This window comes from Nelumbo lutea, chromosome 3 (assembly GCF_056320005.1).
Source record: "Nelumbo lutea isolate HS-2025 chromosome 3, American lotus-T2T, whole genome shotgun sequence".
Taxonomy (NCBI): domain Eukaryota; kingdom Viridiplantae; phylum Streptophyta; class Magnoliopsida; order Proteales; family Nelumbonaceae; genus Nelumbo; species Nelumbo lutea.
The window spans coordinates 3,418,277-3,439,965 of NC_142686.1; the positions used below are offsets into that span (position 1 = coordinate 3,418,277).

Sequence of the window (21,689 nt, forward strand, 5' to 3'; positions counted from 1 at the left end):
CTCATTTTAGATCAAAAGAAAAATCACAGAATTCCATTTTTTCAGACATATTATAAACGATGAAAATAGACATTGGTTGAAATCAATAGACACACCTAGGTTTTCAAGTTTCTTGAAAACCAAAATGAAATCTCATAATTCTTCAAGTGTTAATGTATATATATTTGGCACCAATAAGTGTGTCAGCCACTCGCTATTTCAAATCAATTATTTTTTCTAACCAAAAGCAACTTCTCTAGTCCTTGTTCCATGAAACAAACATCATATGAAACACTTGGATTGTGAATGTTATCATCGTTCATAGCTTCAATGTATCCAAGAATTGCATCATATTTTGGAATCCTTTACCAGTATTGATTGTCAACATCAACAACTGTTACTTGATGGCTTCAATATGCCTTTGGCTTAAGTAATACTTCGGATATTTTGCAAACACCTACATGCTCCAACAAAAATAATGCAATGGAGACTGCTATTCCTTGTATTCTCTGCTTTGTTCACTCTGCTGTTTGTTGGGATCCCAAGGAAGATAATGTATTCTCTTTAAAAGTTTTACTTGTTTTCCTTACTAAGAGCAAAAATAAACTTATCCATCCAAAAAAAAAGCGAAAACAAAATTGGAAAATGATGAGATAGAAGCACATGTATGCTTAACTTTGTTACAGGAAGACATGACAATAACCAATAATCACCTCAGATACATTTCCCTAAATCATAGGGTAGGTAAAACTAAGTGTTTGGCATCATCTATGTTTAAAACAAGCTGAATCATAAAATGATGAATTTGATGCAATACCTCTTGCTGACAAAGTTATTTAACATTAGTGTAAGAGCACATGCTATGCATGTGTTCAAGTATTAACCATATATGATAATATGTTATTTAAATTTAACTTTTATGATGGACATGGAACCCAAGGCAAGTATATGCTTTATATAGTATAGATGTTGTAGGTCCAATTATTAGTAAAATGTAGGATTCTCAAGATTAAATATGCCATCAGGATAGTAAAACCAGACTGAGGCTCAATCTTGAGAAAATCTTGAAGAAAAGGATACCAACTCATAACTGTACCACTCTTTGTACTGAATGCAACATGTGAAGGTTTTACTAATATATATATATATATATTTTTATCAATTGAAGGTTTTACTAATATATATATATATATTATGGTTGACCTAATTGATGATTTTGAGGCAATGATTTCAGCATACTATTTTGAGCTGGGAAGGATTACTCGTTGTGCTTTCTAGCTCTTACCCAATAAAATATGCATTCTAGGTCCTGGAAAATTATATGGGTTGATGGTACAAAATCTGAAACAAAACTACCCAATAGAGTCCACTATTCAATGGAGTTCCACCACAAAACTCAATAAATTTCTTAGCAGGTTCTTCTCAAACTATACACCATCAGAATAAATCCCAATCTGTATTATCTGTACCAGAATTGCATATTGGGGTTCAGAGGTTACACTCTCGATGATATTGTTCAAAGATGATCTGCTGTTTCTCCTCCCTCCAGCATAGATGATGGTTCAGGATTGGATTATTTCTCTCCACAAGAAGATGGATGCTCTTTGGTGAACCTGGAATTCTCAGGAAATGGGAGGGGGGATTATGGGAATGCAGGAGATATCATATTGGGATTGGGGTATTCAATTAGAGCTGACTTCAGAAATGAAATCCTCACTTGAGGGCCTTAATCTCCTTTGTTTAATTGGATGGTTCAGAGACAACATCGACGGTCCGTGGGCATATCATCGTCATGCCAGAGAAGCCAAGGATCTAGTTCCAGTTTGGAGATCTTTTTCAAATGGATTAAAAGGTCAGCTAATGCAATGGTGATTTTCTAGCTAGAGTAAGGAGGGCAGAGTTGTATTTGGTGGTGGGTTGGGGGGGGATGTTCTCATAGTTATTACCTTGTTTACAGGCAATGTGCATTCAGTCAACAAAAGAAAGCCAAAAAGAATAAAATTTATAGAAATTATCTACGGAAAAAAAAAACGGTCCCATCGACTAGCACTATGCAATGGAAAGAAAAGGAGAATTCCCAGCCTCAAGACAACTACCCAACACTCAGCATTAATACAATGATCTCAATGAAAGTTAACACAAGCCCCCTTAAAACAACTGAGAATAAGAAGGGCGTGTCATCATATATAAGTGTGCAAGAACCAGAAAGATTCAAAAACAAAATTTTTAACCAACTAGTAAAACGGAACCCTTCTCCTATCAAGCTTTTGAATCTGCCCTTCCTTGTTCGTCTGCGTACCAGGAAAGTAGAGTAGCAGATGGTTCTCACCCTAAGAGGAAAAAATGGATGATTAGGATTTTAGAATTTAATGGGAAATATGGGAATAGCATAGTCGATGATTAAATTTGCCTTTATTGACTCTTCAAATCACTTCTGATCAGCTTCTTGGAACGACTTGGAATGCCTCCTTGACTTCTCGACTTCTTTGTTCAATTGCTCTCAATGGTGATTTAATATAAGGTGAGATTGAGTGAACCTCTCTCAATTGGTAGCTTTTCGTTTTTGGGTGGGAGACGAAGTGGAGGAGACGTTCATCTCTAAAAAACAAAGCAACAGAGAGTGGCGCACGAACACACCAATGTTTTTTGGAGAGAAATTTTGTTATTCAGCCGGTCCAAGAAAAATTCATGACCGGCCGATTCAATTTTTAAAACCGCCGGCTTTATTGATTGAACCGCCGCCCTGTTTTCTATTGATCGGTGGTTTGATCCAATCTTGGCGCTTGTGCTAAAATCGCCAGTATAGTATACGTGGGTCTACCCCAACATTTTGTATAACCGTTGGTTTAAAAATGCCGGTTAGCCATTTTTTCTTGTAGTGTTCTTTTTCCCTTCCCCCTTTCCCTCACTCCTCTCAGTTTTTCTTGATTAACTCAGTCTAAGTCTCAACTTCCATTCGTTTCTTCTCCTTTTTTTTTCCTTTTTCATTGTTTTTTCTTTTGTTATTTTTTGCATGGATTTTAGTATAGGAGCCGAAGTGTTGGGCAGTGGCCTTAATCGCTACTTTGAATTTCACGGCTGGTGATTTTTCATTATTTTACTTCATCGGTACTTATATTTATGGGTTGACCCAGTTCCGATGTTAACAAATTCGACGTTTACAATTCCAGTTTTGGTGATAGCAGTTCCAACGGTTATGGTTATAGGCTTTTAAAGTTATAGTTCCAGTTCATTAAAATTCCGATGGTTATGGTGCCATATGGTTAAAGTTATGACGAATTGCTACTTGTATTTATCCATTTTTCGGTGGTTGGAGATGTGCTCATTTATCTATTCTATTGGTGATTTTGACTCACATTTTATCTGTTACAAAAGTTTTTTCATTTTCTCTTTTATCCAGTATGAATATTTTGTTATTTATAAAGACTTGTGTTCTTACTTGGTACTGTTACCACTTTTTTTTTTTTAATTTTAAAACAATGTTTTTGTACATTTTTGTTTGGTATTGTCACCACTACTCTGTATTTATACGAGGTTCATATTTGAATGAAATATGGTATTTCGCTTTTAAAAAAAGGGAAGGTCGTGATTAAATTGATTATTGACAAGGTGAAAAGATAAATGGTGATAAGTTTTAGTCTATTCGTTTTCTCTTAATTCTTACATTTTAAGAGGAATCTTTTGACTTTAAGAGAAAAATTGGTGTTTTTTTCCTCTTATCTTTTATTTCTTATGGCTCCATTTGGAAGGATTACAAATACAAATATGTAGAGAGCAAAACCTTATATTTTGTATTATTTTGTATAAATTTGTGATCTACATATTTATATTTGTACTCATTACAAATTAAGCCTAAAATAAAATTATACAACTTTTTATTTTCCAATAATATTAAAAAAAAAACAAAAACTCTCACGAGTCAAAATGAATATTTGATAATTTTAGAATTCCAAATTAAGAACATTCTCTACATTTAGATTTAGAAAAATTCACCAACGCCAAACATTAGAACAAACGAAATGGTAAGGCCTAAGAGAGAAACAAAGTATTGAAATATAAAAATTTAGAGGTTTTTGTCGCAAATGAAAGTTACCAGGGATATTTTTCACAACCCACAAAGTAGGAGGTGGAAATATGTAATTTTTCGAAGCACCACCGTAACCTTCACCATTTTCTACCTTCCTCATGCTCGGATCGCTTAGCTTTCACTTTTTTTTTCTCTCTCTCTCTCTGCAACTCGCACCTTTTTAATTTGAGTTTCGAAACCCTATAAATTCAGCGCCAAATATCTGCTTATTCGATCTCTCCGTGCCTTTTCTTCGCCATGCACACCCTCCTCTGAATTCTCTTGTGGCGTTGGATTCCTGTTTATTCGTGCCCCGTCTGAACGACAACCGGTAGTGCAAGAAAAACACAACAGTAGCCAACTAATGGACAACAAGAAAGTCGTCGTCTGCGACAACGGCACCGGGGTATTCCAATTTTCTTTTGATCTCTCTATCTATATTTGCTATTACCTACTACCTAGCTCCTCCAGCTTCCAGATGTATCCTAAGAAGAAACCATTGATCTACGAAAACCTCGTCCATTCGATGGCAAACAACCTAATAGTTGTAGGAAAAAATTCTTATTGTTGCTATAAAACTAGGGAAATTTAGCATGATGGTAGAATTAAATTAGCTACTAATTCTTTAAATCCGGAAGTCGTCGGGATCCATGAATCGGTGATGACAAGATAAGTCATTACGGAAATCAGATACAATGTACGGGGATAACTTATGTAGGATTTTCAATCGCAAACTAAAATCATAGACAAAAGGAATTCTTAGATCCTCAAGTTGAGCAGCTTGTAAGCGTAAAAACGCGGCCTAAGGCATGTATCATGATAAATGCACTGCAGTGCCAAGGGCCAGAAATCAAAGTGAGCTCTCTTTATTCTTTAGATCTACCTCAATTATTCCTTATTTTATTCAGATGGTAAAATAACCCCCAAGGGTCAATCCCATTGGCAGAATCCCCTTCAACGACTAAAGAGGATATTCTCATCTTAACAGTAACAGCATATTTGAGGAGGGCCAAAATCTCAGCCTCTTAACCATAATTTTCAACAGCTTTAAATGATGTAGTATTTGATAATATTTTTACAAGCCACATGAATCTATGTCTTTTGGAATTCTGAAATGCATATGGGTCAGGGGGAAAACAGATAAAAAAGAACATTGGTAACATGGCTCCAGATACTTGCCAAAAAATCTATGGCAGGAAACCCTAAGTCTGTGAATGTTATATTGATCGGCTTCCTTTGTTGTTATGTAATTTATAAGTATACTTTAGCCTCTTCCTCTCTGAATATAAATTTTCATATTCCATGCAGTATGTTAAATGTGGTTTTTCTGGAGAGAATTTCCCAACCTCTGTGTTTCCTTGTGTGGTTGGAAGACCCATACTGCGCTATGAAGAATCACTAACAGAACAAGAGTTGAAGGTGAGGTACTCTGACAATTTTAATCTTGCTCACTGCCAACTTGGTAAAGGAAGATGTTCATTTATTACCAGTGTTAGAAAGATTATCTCCAGTTGGATTGGTGGAGATGGATAAATCCTTTTTGTATTTGTGAAAATGACCGAATTAAATAGATCCATGCTTTGGATATGATACTGGTAATTGGTAAGGTTGTCAAACAGAGTTTGTTCAGCCTATTGCCAAGTTGGTTAACAAATATTAATGTCTTCACAAGCTATGCTCAGTCATGTGACGTGTGACCTTCTTGCCATGGGATGTATCTTGTTTTTATCAGTAAGAAGCTTTTTAAAGTTTTTTATTAATAGAATAAATGCTAGTACATAGAATTATAAAAAAAGATGCTAGTACAGACATGAATAAAAAATGGCTTGCCTCGGCCAATCACCAAGAGCATTACAGTCAGACTCCAATACATTTGCTTCCTACCCACCCCTTCCCTTGCTAGCTCATCTGCCAAACCATTAGCCAATCTAGGTACCCATTTTGCAACATCTCCCAACCCTTGTGTTAGCTACTTCAACTCTCCTATGATGTATCATAATTTCAAGGCCCATCCTGACTCTTAAGCCACCCATAGGGCTGTAATCAGATCAGAAATAACAATGTCCAAATCCAATACAACTAATGAAAATTGAAATCCAAATCTAATCTGAAATTTGATTGGAGACCTTGGGTCGAATTTGAATCCTATTGGCATTGAATTAGATTCAGATTTAATCCGACTCTGCTTCATATTTCTTAAAATTAAAGAAAGAAATTATTAAAAACAAAAAATATTATAAAATAATTTGATTTGGATTTTAGTTGTATAGGATGAGGTTAAATCTGCACCTGATCCAGTCATTAATCAGATAGAATTTGTAAAATTCAAACATGATCCAATAATGTAAATGGATAATCTGAATCTGAAATAATTGGATTGGGTTCTGGACTTTTGGAATTTGTTGACAGCCCTAGCTACCCAGTTACAACACGTAGTAATAATTGGATCTTGTATGCTGGGTGGTGGTTCTTCTGTGTTTGTAAACTATTACTACATGTCCGATGTTGTAATAAATATACACCTTCATATGTTCTATAGGAATACCAGTTTGTTGGGTGGTGGTTCTTCTGTGTTTGTAAACTAAACACTAATTCATGTCTTGATAGTTGATACATCTTGTATGCTGCTTACTGCTTATAGGCTATAGCTTAAGTTTGCATAGCTGAACTGCTGAAATGTGTTATTGCTTTCTTATTCATTAGGACATTGTTGTGGGAGAAGCTTGTGCAGATTTGCGACATCAGTTGGATATATCATATCCTGTTAATAATGGCATTGTGCAGAATTGGGAAGATATGGGCCATGTATGGGACCATGCATTTTTCAATGAATTGAAGGTGAGTCCCCTAGTGCTTCTGATCTATTATGGCATGCATTAGGCCTTTAGATAAATAGTTCCCTATAACCAAACCAATTAATTTCAGCTTTGTCCTTGAACAGGTTGACCCAACAGAATGTAAGATATTACTCACAGATCCACCTCTTAATCCTTCAAAAAACCGTGAAAAAATGGTGGGTTTTCATTATAAACTTGATGCTTTTTTTTTTTCCCATCATGAATTTCATAATCTTTTAAACAATGAGGTAGGTAGTTTCTCATTACTTGTTTCTAATTATTCCTTATGGTTTGGTCTCAAAATTGCAGATAGAGACAATGTTTGAGAAGTACGGTTTCACAGATGTCTTCATTCAAATCCAAGCTGTTTTGACATTGTATGCTCAAGGTGCTTAAAGGGCCGTTGAAGGTTAAGACTTTAAAATTGTCAAAATTTCATGGATATTTCTAGATGATACTTCAGCATGTACCGGAAGTTGTATAACCATGGACATTAAGAACCACTTTTCCTGCCATATGTCATTGATGATTGATGTTATGTTGTCTACAGGCTTGCTAACTGGTCTAGTTATCGATTCTGGTGATGGTGTTACTCATGTGGTAAGATGATTTGAGAACCATTTACGTTCTGCTTTAGAGGCATTATGAGGTTATACCTCCAGTTATTGTATATGTCTTGTATGGTTTTGTATCCTGAGAAAAGTTCCAAAATTTGAGAATTATGTTCTGATTTCCAGCTCTCTGGAACAATATCTGTAGGACTATAAAGAACATGGCTCCTTCTTTTTAATTCAAAAATAATCGGGAAGTTTAAGAGAAATAAGAGGAGTATAGAAATAGGGGGTTGAGACGAATTTGGTGGGAAAAAGGAGGTTTTTCCTTCATGTTTAAATATTTTCACTGGTTCCTATTGGAATATGAAAATTTCTCCCAAATTTCTGCTAAAATTTCATCTTGTGCTTTATTGCTCCCCAGTCCAGAACCAGAATTTGAAACCCCATTTTTGGTGGTTATTGCCTTGTTTCCAAAAGGCTTGAAGCTAAGTTAACTCCAAGGCTTTGGAAAAGTACTGTTTGTCTATTTGCATGATATTAGAGGATTCTTTCTCTCTAATGGATCCTCATGGAAAGTTATGGTGCTATGGATCCTAAACTGGGGGGTATTCCTCTGATCCTCTCATAATTGCATTGCTTCTCCACATTGTGTCCTTGAGTTTGAAAAAGATCTAAGTAACTCGCTCACTCATTCTACTTCCATGTTCTATCCCCTGTTGTGCACCTTATTTGATGAATCCTCATAGGGTTTGACGTTTGAGATTAGTAAAAATGTTTGACTATAAGGATCTTTTGGTGGAAGAAGGCTCCAATGTTGTGGTGAGCTGGTCCAAAGGCAACAAATTTTTTCTTGGCATTATAGGCACAGTGAGAGAGATAAGACAGCTATGGAATCCATATTGGTCCATAGATCAGTCGATAGCCTTGGTGATACACCAAGGCATAGAAGAATGTGATTTTGGGGAGCTGTAAATGAAAATTTTCTGATTGTAGGTTAGGTAGCTGGTGCTAGCCTAAAACAAAAAAGGGTGCTTGGCACACTTTATAGTTTGTAGTTTTAATATCCATAAAATTTACCATTACCAATTAAAAAGAAAAATCAGCTAGTTAGGAGGAGACCACTAAAAGATATGTGCAGCTTACGTGGAAGGGTGGAGTCGGCTAGCCAACTCTTTCCCTAATGTTTTCAACACATGGTTGATTTGCAAACAATATTGACTTAGTCAATGACTCAGTAATCCGGCTGGTTGAACCACTGAACTGTTTGACCTGGTCAGTGGGTCATGGCAGGCATTGATTTCTTTTTTTCTTTCCTGTTTGTATTTTAGCCATTTCCATCATTAATAGCAACAATTCTTATTTATCCTACGACATCTTTTTTATATTTTACACCTGATTTATGACGTCACAGGTTGCCCTGTCTGACTTGGGTGGTTGAACCGTTGACCCATGACCTGGAAGGAAAAACAGTTCTGCTTCCTGGTTATTTTTTAAAACATTGCCCCCCTCCCCCTCTGATTTCAGTCAAACTTTATGAGGTCAGCCTTTTCAGCATCTTTGGAGTGTGTTGGTTGTTTCTTTTTCCCCTAGGGATTTCTTCTCTTGTTGGTAGTTGAAGGGGCTTAGTAAAAAAGGTAAAACTCCTAAAGAATGGCATACATTGAGAGAAATCAATGTACATTTACAAGGGAGATGGAAGAGAGCTTGATCATATCTCTCTGCAATCCCTTAATCATCTTTTATTAGAATTGATTACAATTCAGTGTACATTTACAAGGGTGTCCCTAGTAGGGCGGCTGAACTGATAACAATAAAAAACAAAGAAAATATAGGGTCGGCTACTTCTGGATACATGAATGTAAGGCCCATTTGGCCCATCATCTCTACATCCTAACTATATAGGGTCGGCTACATGAATCCTGTTTTGTCATTTTGTTCTGTTCAGTGCCATATCCATTGTTAAATTATGGGCACTTAAATAATTTCTTTCATTTTTTTTCTGAAAGGTAAAGATAAAAATCTCATTGAAAGAAAAAAAGAAAAAAAAATTCGATCTTATTTTTGAAAGGTAAAGATAAAATCTCATTAAAAGAAAAAGAAAATACATAAGAAAGGTGATAAGATATCACCTGAGAGAAGCACACTATGCACCCCCTAGATAACACATCCCTACAAAGAAACACAACCCAACCAACAAGCTGGACCAAAGAAAGTCAGATTTAGAAATTAACAACTCCACACAAGCACCAGTCAGGAACAACAGTTGTTTTTTTTTGATAGTTCAGGAACAACAATTGGTTCTGAATCAAAACAATCAAACCCAAAGACCCTACTGAACAAACTGAGAAAACATCCCAACTCTTTTCTCCGACTTCAGCAAAAACAAACTTCCCGGATTTCTCCCGATAAAAAGAATTATTCCCCCCCATCTAACTCATCCTCCTATCCCTCCCCTTCATCCAAAATCTCTCCCCCTTCCCCTGTTACGTGCTTCTTCAACCTCTCTTCCTTTTTCCTTCTCTTGAACTCTTCAAAGGCCCTTCTGGAAAAAGCCTCACCACCCCAAAAATATAAATCCAGAGCCTTTGCAGCCTCCACTTCTCTCTCAACCAACTTCCTTAAACCCTTGCTACCATCTTTCTTATCCTCCCTCTCTAAACTTGACTTATCTTCTTTCCCCAACTCTTTGCACTCTCCTTCTTTTCTTCTGAAACTCCATTCCTCTCTAAATCCCCTCCTGAAGAACATCCCTCAGACCCGATTTTGTCATCATGAGATTCACGACAAACCCCAGCAAAATTGTTATTGGTCGTGGCTCTTGCATTAACCCCTCTTCTCTTAAATCCTCTCTTGTATTTATTACTGGGACCAGCCCTGACTATCCCCTCTTTTGAGCACGAAAAAACCTTTGTAACATGCATGAGATGGGATTTCACTTCTGTCTCCGACTTTTCAGCTGAACCTGCAACAGCAGTCTCCAACCTCCTTCTACCCAAATCAACTTCAATCTTTTCAACGAAAACTTCTACTAAATGGTCTGCCATGACAACTTGATCGTACAAACTTGTGAGATTGCTGCCAGAACAAACAGTTGCACCAAAATCTTCAGCCCTAACGTCCTGGACCTCTTGACAACTTACCTCACTAAACGACTCCTTTTCATCATTAATCGGGACAGAAGCACCTGCCTCTGACACATTCACCTCCCCGGACTCTGCTGCCTTCCCCCCAGATTCTGAGTTATTTGTGCTGTTTCTGCTAGGCTTATTTTCTGAAACCCTACAGATTTGGGGAGGAGAGGGGTGAGCATGAATTGGGTTCTCTACCAGAGATGAGCTGCCAAGAACCTGCTAATGAGCATCTCTCGGCCCCTCTTGCATGCTATTTCTTTCATCAGAATCCACACTCTTTCTTAGTGCACCACTTCTGTTGCTGCATGAAGAATCTCCAGCCTTAGAAACACTGTTACGTCCACCTAAGTCTTTTATGGTATGCCTCTAGTCTAGCTCCTTCAACTTGTAAATGGCCATCTATCCACTTTTCCCAACAGGTTCTGTAGATGGCCATCTATCCACATGACTGAGCTACTCCTAGGGATTTATTGTATTAGGGGTAGAAAATGGGAGCTATTTGTAAAGGATGTAAGAGTAAAAGGAGGGTAGATGGAGTAAACCAGCCTTACAATAAGAACCAGATTTTTTATCAATAATAAGAACCAAGTTATTGTACATACCATTCTTTTTCCATAATCAATAAAGTTTATCTTGATGTACTCTTGTCCTATAGATCAAGAAAACTCTGTATTAGAAGAACTAATATCAGTATTTGCAAGGCTTGATATTTGTTCTTGTTTAAATCCCACAAACTTGGAGGTTGAAGGGGATCACAAATTTATGGCGTCATCTATATGAATTCTGTTTTGCCATTCTGTTGTGTTTATTGCCATATCCATTGTTAGATTACATGGGCTTAAATCATTCCATACTACTTTAACCGATGTTCTTTTTGGTCTGTCGCTAGCCCTTCTAGCCACTTAAGCCAATGTTCTTAAATCATTTCTTCTTATGGGTGCTGTAGATGGTCTTATATACATTTGACTAAACCATCTTAGTCTACTTTTTCTTATTTTATCACTTGGAGCTACTCTAGGTTCCTTAAAATGAAAGTCTGGGCGGAGTGGCTTCATACTGAGGCATGCTACAGGGGAGGTTGGATCTCTGGTCGACTATTTAGCACCTTGTCTTATGAAATAGAAGTTAGGCCAATACTACAATTGAAGATGCCTTCCATTCCAGGGAAGGCAAATACTAGATTTGCCTTCTTCTGGTTTTGTAGAAAGGAGCATGGTTGCTTTTTGTGTTTTATCCCATACTATATTTGACCTTTCTTCCATTTTTCTGATTTATAAAAACTTTCTGATTCATCAATGGTAAAAATTTACATGTTTCTTGTTATTTTTCCTGTGTGCATTAGTTGACACTTGACCAATGGGCTTTGGTAGAGAAAATCACTTATGAAATTTCAAATGTTCTGCAATCTGTTGGTAACTTGAATAATAAGAAGTAACATGACATTGAAAATAGAAGATGCATCACGACTGGGCACTGATTGATAGGGTTGAGAGACTGATATATTTTTGGGCTTCTGCCCTGGTGGAGTTCTATGATCTGCATTTTATTAACTTTTACAATGATAGTAGTAGCCTTATCTGTCTGTGAAATGCACAATTTTATGTCCTGTAAATGAGTCATTTTATAGATATTAGAGATCATGTATCTTTTTGTTCAGGGCTTATCTTGCTGCACCTTTTCTTTTGTGCTTGTCTAATACAACAGGATGCTTTCCCTGTTTCTCACTCATTTAATTCTAATAATATTTATAATAATGATGACAAATGCATAAATAAATTTGTCTTCCAGGTTCCAGTTGTTGATGGCTACTCGTTCCCCCATCTCACAAAGCGAATGAATGTGGCAGGCCGGCATATTACATCTTATCTTGTAGATTTGCTCCTACGGAGAGGGTGAGGGAGGCTTCCATATCTGAAATTAGTCTGCATTGTCCAAAATGCAAATATATATGTATTTGTCACTTGTTTATTGTTGAAATAATTTAATTATTTGTGTTAGGGTCTGTTTGGCTAGTTAAAGCGTTTTTTATTTTCTGTTATTTCTGTTATTGTACTCACTTACAGCAGGGGCACAAGAGTCTTTTCCCTTCATATTTCTGCCTCCCTATATAATATAATAGAAACTGGCGCCGCCAGCATTGTTCCATTGCTCCAAACCTTTTCTTCTCCCTGTCTTTCTTCTTCTTCCCTTCTCTTCTCTACTTCCTCATATTTCAATCGGATTTATTGCCAAGATGGTATTAGAGCAAGGCTGTTGAATTTGGGTGACCAAGTTTTTCTCTTCAAGTTGCTGAATCTAGGCAGAACAGAGGACTGAATCTGGGCTGATCAAATCAGATCTGCAACTGGTACAACCCTAAAGTTTTCTTTCTTCTTTTATTTCTTTCCTTGGTCGTGTACCAAGTGGAGAACAAATGAATCCAAACCATTGATTGTCGGCAAACTTTTGTGAGGGTTATACCTTTTTTTAATTGTTGGATTGTGTGATTCTGTACCTGTGAAAAGGCGACTGTAGATCATAGATGACCTGTTTTCTCTGCTCGTTGGTCTGATTTCATGTGTGTTAGGATCTCTCTTATTGATTAATGCTGTGGTGGAACTTACTGGAAAACTAGTAGCTTGGGACTGTTCTTCATGCAGATTTGAAAATCAGTCTCGTCATAGTTCTTCTTTGGAAATTGGTGCTGTTTTTTGTACTTAGATTAAGTCTAGAACTGAATTGTTGTGTGTGGAGCTTTTGTTGATATAAGGAGGGATCCTAAGTTGAGAGTTTAGATAAAAAAACTTTGTGTTTACCATGTCGTCTGAGAATTCTGCTACTTCAGAGATTTCAAGGAGCCACAATGGAGTGAGTGGGGGAATGGATATGAATTTCCCCATGGCTGTTATTCCCTTTGATGGTCTGAACTACATTGAGTGGTCTAGGGGAATAAAACTCTACATCACTGCTAGGGGGAAAATATGATACATCAATGGGAGAGTGAAGGAATCGAAGAACGGAAGTGCTGAATATGATAGGTGGAACCAAGAGAAGTATGGTGATGTCATGGCTCTTGGTTTCCATTCTGCCATAGGTAAGGAAGACTCTTCTGTGGGCTGAAACTGCTTGTGAGATATGGGAACAAGCAAAGTCCACCTATTCAGAGCAGAGACACTATGCCAAGATATACCAACTGCAAGCTGAATCCTCTACTTGCAAATAGGGGGAGAGGAGTCTCTCGATGTACTATTCTGATTTGACATTGATATGGAAAGAACTTGATCACTACCAGAATGTGAATTGGAAGTGTGATGAAGATGCAAAGGCGTATAAGTCACTTGTATCTCAGCAACGGGTCTTTGCCTTCCTCCTAGGGCTGAATCCTTCATATGAGTCCATCAGGGTGCAGATCTTGGGTAGTAAAGACTTGCCATCAGTTCAGAAGGTGTATGCCTTAGTGCAGTCAGAAGAGAGTAGAAGAAGTGTGATGAATTGTGTAGAGGGGGAGTCAGTTGCCCTAGCTGTCCGGGGAAATTTAGATACAAATGTTGGAGGTGCTTTTAAGAAAGGTGACTCTCAGAAGAGAACAAATGATAAGAATAAACTTTGGTGCACTCATTGCTAGAAGACAAGACACACTAGACATACATGTTGGGATCTTCATGGAAAACCTAAATGGGCACAGGATTTGGGTAAGAAGTCAACACCTGATCAGGGCAAGAAACCAAGTCAGCAAAATAAAAAAAAGTATAACTTAGCTAATATGGCGTCTCCAGAGACTAGTCCATTGGTAACTCAGGAGAGGCATCCCAGTTCTGACCCTAAGGAAGAAATTATCAACTCCTTTCGTGACCATTTGGAATTGTATGGTAGGACTCTTCGCCAGATGGATTTTGGTCCTACTCCCTCTACCTCTTTCGCGTCTACATTAGGTAACGCTGCCACTGCCTTCCATGTGTCATCTCATACCACTGATTCTCCTTGGGTTATTGACTCCGAAGCCTCAAACCACATGACCGGTAAGTCAAATTTATTTCAGACATATAACATTCTCTCTAGGAGAGAGAAGGTAAGATTAGCTGATGGTTCTTTCTCTACCATAGCTGGCCAAGGTACCATACCTCTCCCACTCGGCTTTACCCTTTCTAATGTACTGCATGTTTCGAAATTACCTATTAATTTGTTGTCCATTAGTAGTATAACTCACTCCTTGAACTGTTCAGTCACTTTTTTTCCGTCTTCATGTGTGTTTCAGGATTTCGCCTCGAGGAAGACAATTGGTAGAGGAAGCATGGTGGATGGTCTCTACGTGTTGGAGAATAGAGCTGGTTTTGTGGCTACAGAGTCCATGAGTTTGTCTAGTGAGAGTCAAGCCTATTTATGGCATAGTCGTCTTGGTCATTTTTCTTTTGAGTCATTAAAAGTTATGTTCCCAAAGTTGTTTGAGTCATTGTCAGTGAGTCAGTTACAATGTCAGACATGTCAATTGAGTAAACATTGTAGAAGTTCTTTACCTTTGAGAAATAAAAGATCTGAATTTCCATTTCATATTGTTTATTCTGATATTTGGGGCCCTGTTACTCTACTCACTAAGGCTGGATATAAGTACTTGATTACCTTGATTGATGATTACTCTGGATACACTTGGGTTTATCCTATGCGATATAGAGATGAAGTGCCAAAAATTGTGAAAGACTTTTAACGCATGGTGTTCACTCAGTTACAAACTGAAATCCATATCTTCTAGTCGGACAATGCGAAGGAATACTTCCATAGTGATCTAATGGAGTTTTTTTCTTCGAGTGGGTCACTTCATTGAAGCTCTTGTGCCAGGACACCCCAACAAAACGGTGTTGCCGAACAAAAGAACTGTCACCTTCTCGAAGTAGCTCGTGGCTTATGAATTCATATGAATGTGCCAAAACATTTTTGGATGGATGCAGTTTTGTGTGCTACATACATCATCAACCGTATGCCATCTCGGTTACTAGAGTATAAGGCCCCACATCAACTTCTGTTTCCTACAGCTCCGTTGTCCACCATTTTGATGCGTGTTTTTGGGTGTCGTTGCTTTGTTCATAACTTGTCTCCTACTTGAGGTAAGCTTGATCCTCAGGCTATTCTTTGTGTTTTCCTTAGTTACCCTTTATCTTAGAAGGGGTATCGTTGCTATGATCCTACTTCTCGTAAGTACTATGTCTCCATTGATGTATCATTTTTTAAGAATCAACATTTTTCTTGGTTTCTCCTCAGGGGGATAGTAGGGTTGAGGAGAAACATGCGGCTCAAACTCAACTACCTCCTTTACCCGATCCTCCTCCATTCTGTGTCTTTCATCGTCGCCATAAAAGCCAGTAGAGTTCAAGAGCCGTGGAACCTGACACTATGCAACCAACATCATCGGATTCGCCAGAGGTAGATCTGTCTCATCAGCCAGGTACACTTGCTCCTATTGATATGCCTGTTCCTCTCAATGTTGATTCCCCTGTCATCAATGATCTTGATGTTCCTATTGCTAAGAGAAATGGTGTTAGATCTTGTACCACTAATCATCCTATCTCTAATTTTGTGTCCTATGATCTCATTTCACCTTCATTCCGTGCATTCCTCTCTTCTGTGGACAGTGTCCTCGTTCCTAAGAATGTGGCAGAAGCTTTATCTAAACCCGAATGGACAGATGCAATGCAGGAAGAAATTGATGCATTACACAAAAATGGCACTTGGGAGTTGGTGGATCTTCCTGAAGGGAATGAACCAATGGATTGCAAGTGTGTGTTCACATTGAAACACAAGGCTGATGGAACTGTTGAAAGGTACAAGGCTAGATTGGTAGCGAGAGGTTTTACACAGGTATATGGAGTGGACTTTGCAGAGACTTGCTCCAGTAGCCAAGATGAACTCTATTAAAATTCTTCTTTCATTGGCAGCAAATCTTGGCTGGGAACTTCACCAATTGGATATAAAAAATGCTTTCTCGAATGGTGACTTGGAAGAGGAAGTGTACATGACCCAACCTCCTGGTTTTTATGCCAAAGGCAGTGAACAAAAGGTGTGCAGGTTAAAAAAAATCTTTATATGGGTTGAAACAATCACCTCGGGCTTGGTTTAATAAGTTCCACTTAGCAGTTCAACAGATGGGGTTCAAACAATGCCAGTCAGATCACACTCTATTTGTGAAAAAAAGGTGAAGGGAAAATTGCAGCTCTAATTGTGTATGTGGATGACATAGTGATCACAAAAGATTGGGAGGCTGAAATACGGAGATTAAAAAAATTCTTAGCCACTCAATTTGAGGTGAAAGATCTAGGCCCCTTACGTTATTTCCTTGGAATTGAAGTTGCCTGCTCTCACATGGGTATCTTTATTTCCCAACGGAAATATGTACTAGATCTACTAGAAGATACATGCAAATTGGGGGTAAAACCAATTTACTCATCAATTGAATCTAATCATCAGCTGGGAGACAGTCAGGGAGAGTTTTTGAAAGATGTGAAGAAGTTCCATAGACTCGTAGGGAGACTCTTGTATTTGTTTATGACCAGGCTTGATATTGCTTATGCAGTGGGTGTCCTTAGTCAGTTTATGCACAATCCTAGGACAACTCACTTTGAAGCTGTAGAGAGGATCCTTAGATACTTCAAGAAGTTTCCCGGAGCTGGTTTGTTGTTCCAGAAACATGGATACTTAAAAGTGGAAGTATATACTGATGCTGATTGGGCAGGAGCAGTTGATGACCGAAAGTCTACCAGTGGGTATTGTGCCTTTGTAGGAGGAAACCTGGTCACGTGGAGAAGTAAAAAACAAAGTGTGGTGGCTAGATCTAGTGCTGAAGCAGAATATAGAGCGATGTCTCAATGGGTTGCTGAAATCTGTTAAGTGAACTGGGTTTTGCAGTTAGCAATCCTATGTCACTCTACTGTGACAATAAAACTGCCATCAATATTGTTGCTAATCCAGTCCTGCATGATAGGACGAAACACATTGAAGTGGACAAGCATTTTATTAGAGAGAAACTTGTAAATGGAGAAGTGTGTACTCCATATGTCAACTCAGAAGAACAACTTGCAGATATCTTCACCAATGGTCTTCATCATGTGCGGCACAATGATTTGTGTGACAAATTGGGCATGATTGACATCTATGCTCCAACTTGAGGGGGAGTATTGAAATAATTTAGTTATTTGTGTTAGGGATTGTTTGGCTAGTTAAAGCGTTTTTTATTTTCTGTTATGTCTGTTATTGTACTCACTTACAGCAGGGGCACAAGAGTCTTTTCCCTTCTTATTTCTGCCACCCTATATAATATAATAATAGAAGCTGGCGCTGCCAGCACAGTTCCATTGCTCCAAACCTTTTCTTCTCCCTTTCTTTCTTCTTCTTTTCTCTCTTCTTCCCTTCTCTTCTCTACTTCCTCATATTTCAATCGGATTTATTGCCAAGATTTATATCTCTTTTTTCACTCAAAACTCTATTCTTTTCCTTAAAGGTATTCAATGAATAGGACTGCAGATTTTGAGACTGTTAGGGACATCAAAGAGAAGCTCTGCTATATCAGGTGAATCACTTATTTCTGTCTAAGGTCGTTCTGGTGAAGCTATTTCATTGCTACACCGTGATGGCATACATATATTTTTGCAGTTATGATTACAAACGGGAATATCAATTGGGACTGGAGACTACCATCCTTGTTAAGAATTATACTGTAAGTTTATACAGTTATACCTTAATGTATTGTCGTCCTTTTGAAAGAATCTTAATAAACTGGAGTTTCTGTTGAGTGCTTGGACATATTTTCTACTGTTGAGTTTTTAAAAAAAGGTTCAAGTTTCTCTTTCTTTCTTAGCTTTGTCATGACAATTAAAATACAAAATGGGGAACTTATATTAGATGTAGTCGCAAGTAGGTATGCATGTTTGATCAGGTGTGGAGAGAGAATTATTTATTGGAGGCTAGCATGTTGAGATGTTCATAGTTTTTATCTTTTTTTTTGCATAAAACAGGGGTTCCACCTTTCTACAGTTCACCCTTTTTCCATGCACAAAACAGTGGCTTCTCCTCAAGCTTTTTACTTGTTTTCCTGCATGAAAATAGGGCTTTAGCCCTGATATATTCCCCTCATTCTTTCTCTAATCTCAAAACTGGGGCTCATCCCCACAGGGCATCTTTGCATCTGAACACTCAAGAACTCTATATTCCTTGATTATCAGTGAGGATTTCTTTGTTAGCTTCAATCTTTAAGTCTTTATTTATGCTGGTTTAGTGGAGATGGTTAGGCTTATAATTTGGCTAGATTTTTAATTTATTATACTTGTCCACACAGCATCTCTTTGGTTATTTAGCTATTTATGTCAATGGAATGTGCTTATGAGTTGTGTCCAATTATGCAATGGTATTAATTACCAAAAAAATTATTAAACTTCAGAATTTAATTTCTTTAATTGCATTGTTTCACTATTGTATTCTTGTATTGATGATTTAATGTGTGAATTTTTTGAATTATCATGTTCTTGGATGTGGCTTAAATTTTTTGAATCATCTTGTTCTTGTATTGATGATTTGGCTTAAATTATTGAAACTTTAAAGACAAAATATTAGGGATTAGAATATTAGATAACCTTTTAGTTTTTTTTTTTGTTGAGCCTTGGGGATGAAGAGTAAGACATGAACATGATGCCATGTAAATGTCATATTTATATAATTATATGATGATATCAAATAGCAATACAATTAATGATATAGTTTTTTTTTATTGCTTAAATTGAAGTTGAACTTGATTATACCCATGTCTTCTATTGAATTATGATTTATGAAAGTGGTGTAATTGTCAAATTCACTACCAAACTACTACTACAGTACTACTACCTATTTATCTTATGTCTATAGGCTAAAAGTTAGTACAAAGTCATTCTTTTTCCTAATTTTGAGGTGTTTAGGTATTTTTATAGTTTTTGACAATTTTTAGAAAATCCGAAAAATCTTACGATTTACCATACGATTCGATTCAAACCTCTTTATGATTTATGATACAATTATGATTTTCAAAACATTGGTCAGAACATTGCGAAGATGAAGGATTCCAGCCTGCAAGAAGATGGAGTAAGGGGCTACAGGTGGAGGCAAAGAACTTCATTTTCAAAGAGACAAGTGCTAAGGGTTTGGAGATTCTGAAAATACGAAAAGGAAAGATGATCATGATTTTTCTAGCGAATTCATGCTTTGGTTTAAGTGCTTCTTGGTGGGAGCTTGTAAATCAACCAAACTGCAAGGATGGAGGAAATATATCAAAATTTTTAAAGTTCTACGTAGTAGAAACAAGAAAGAATAGTATCGATCAAAAAAAAAAAACAAGAAAGAATAGGAAGGGCTGGTATATTGCATTAACAGAGCGTTTTGGGAAAAATAGGAAACAACTGCTTTACTTTCCTATGGGAAAATAGAGAAAGGGATGGAATCTGATATTGGAGACGAGTCAGGACTACCAGATAGGAAGAAAAGGTGCTTAGGTTATGGCTAGTACAAGAACACAACAAAGAATTAGAGCCTTGGTGTTTGGACACGAATGTTATGAAGAGAGACGACAAAAAGAAGTTCCTCGCATGATAGAAGTGATGGTAGATGGAATAGCCTACAAAACATGGATCCTGTTGGTGATGGAGGTTGAGCTTTGGAAGGGAATGGAGGAAGAAGATGATGAGATGGCACAAGGAAGTTTAAGTGGATATTACTTATTGACTAGAGATAGTAAAGGATCAAATGATGAGGAAGCTCAACAAATGGGCTTAAGAAAAGAAGTGCGGCGATTTACTACTTATGCCAAGGAGGACCGTTAGATTCTCATCATAGGGTCCAATTTAAAACCTTCCTTGAGGTCTTGGTAGAACCATGTTGCATCCATTGTAAGGAACTCCAAGAGGCGGGAAGAGGTGTAGTGAACTTTGAATTGGGGATTTTATATTCTGGAGAACCGGGCCCACCCAAAACCATAACTCATTTGGTGGCTCAACCTAATATGTTTGAATTGGGGCTACCCAAAACATGTGGTCACTCAAGTGATCATGTGATGTGCTTAAGAGAGTCGAGGGGTGACAACAAGGGTCTATCCATAGTTTTTAAGGTGCCAAGGCGAGGCTAGGTGACAGGAGGGCGCATTGTCACCTAGTCGCCTAGGCGATAGATTTTTTTTTAAGTAAAACCCCTATATCCTAGGGTAGTTCCCTAGGTTCCATAACCATCTTTCCTTAATAATTATCCATAATTTTCACAAGAGAAGTATAAATTTCATGTTTTAAGTTTTGAAAATCAACATTTTATAGAAGAAAAGGAACAAAGGAAAGAAAATTCAAAAAATATAGGGGCTGAACCCCTACTTTTGTTATAGGAAAAGAAGAAAAGAAAAGGTGGTAGAAGATCTGTAAGAAGAAAATGTGTTGATTAGACAATTTTAAGTTCTTCCCTTGCTTCTTGGTTCAGGTTCTGAAATCTTTGAGGATTCAATGAAGGATCAAAACTTTGATACGATACGTCCCATATCAGGTGTATTGTATTGTATCTTTTGCACCCCAATACACATGTTTACAAGTGTTCTCGGGAACCCTTTTTTTAAAATTATATATATATATATATACACTTAAAAATGAAATTGAAAATCAAAGAAATAAAAAAATAGGGGGAGTATCTTTACAAGTACTGATACACCTTTGCCGATACACAGAGGTGTATCGATACTTTGAACCATGGGTTCAATACCACAATTAGCAATGTTTTTGTTGATTAAACCCTAACAAATAAGAAAATACTAAAAAGAAATTAGTACATAAATACATAAAATGAGTATTCTAGATTAATAATGTCTATTTTATAATTATAATGTAAAAAAATAAAAAATATAAAAGTATTTTATAACATAGTGCACAAAACTACTTGGCGACTAGGCGAGGTGAGCCTCCAAGGGCGCCTCGTCGCTTAGGCGTTGCCTTGACAACTATGGGTCTATCATCGTCCCCCCAAAGTTGGGTCCCCCCCTCGCTAGTCCAACGAAGGAAATAGGATTGTTAGCACCCCTTGTAGATGGCACTAACTTGAAACCGAGGAGAAAGGAGAAGGAGGTTAATCTTGTTTGGAGACGACTCCCTTTGGAAAATTC

At 37.4% G+C, this 21,689-nt stretch overlaps 1 protein-coding gene across 5 annotated transcripts in view; it reads left to right on the top strand.

Annotated features, from left to right (window-relative positions):
- Positions 1-4,014: 4,014 nt before the first annotated feature.
- The window catches only part of ARP2 (actin related protein 2), a 29,352-nt gene continuing 11,677 nt past the window's right edge, over positions 4,015-21,689 (top strand). For 2 of the 5 annotated variants that reach the window (XR_016110039.1, XM_088978637.1), the window contains exons 1-9: positions 4,108-4,451; positions 5,354-5,464; positions 6,749-6,883; positions 6,987-7,058; positions 7,192-7,270; positions 7,433-7,482; positions 12,356-12,459; positions 18,033-18,101; positions 18,185-18,248. Coding sequence is in view for 4 of the 5 variants with exons in the window: in XM_088978637.1 (XP_088834763.1) it covers positions 4,410-4,451; positions 5,354-5,464; positions 6,749-6,883; positions 6,987-7,058; positions 7,192-7,270; positions 7,433-7,482; positions 12,356-12,459; positions 18,033-18,101; positions 18,185-18,248 (726 nt within the window). In the remaining variant the exon portion in view is untranslated. Of the gene's footprint in view, positions 4,452-5,353; positions 5,465-6,748; positions 6,884-6,986; positions 7,059-7,191; positions 7,271-7,432; positions 7,483-12,355; positions 12,460-18,032; positions 18,102-18,184; positions 18,249-21,689 lie in introns of all 5 variants that reach the window. The other 3 variants (XM_088978638.1, XM_088978641.1, XM_088978640.1) reach the window with 3 other exon arrangements.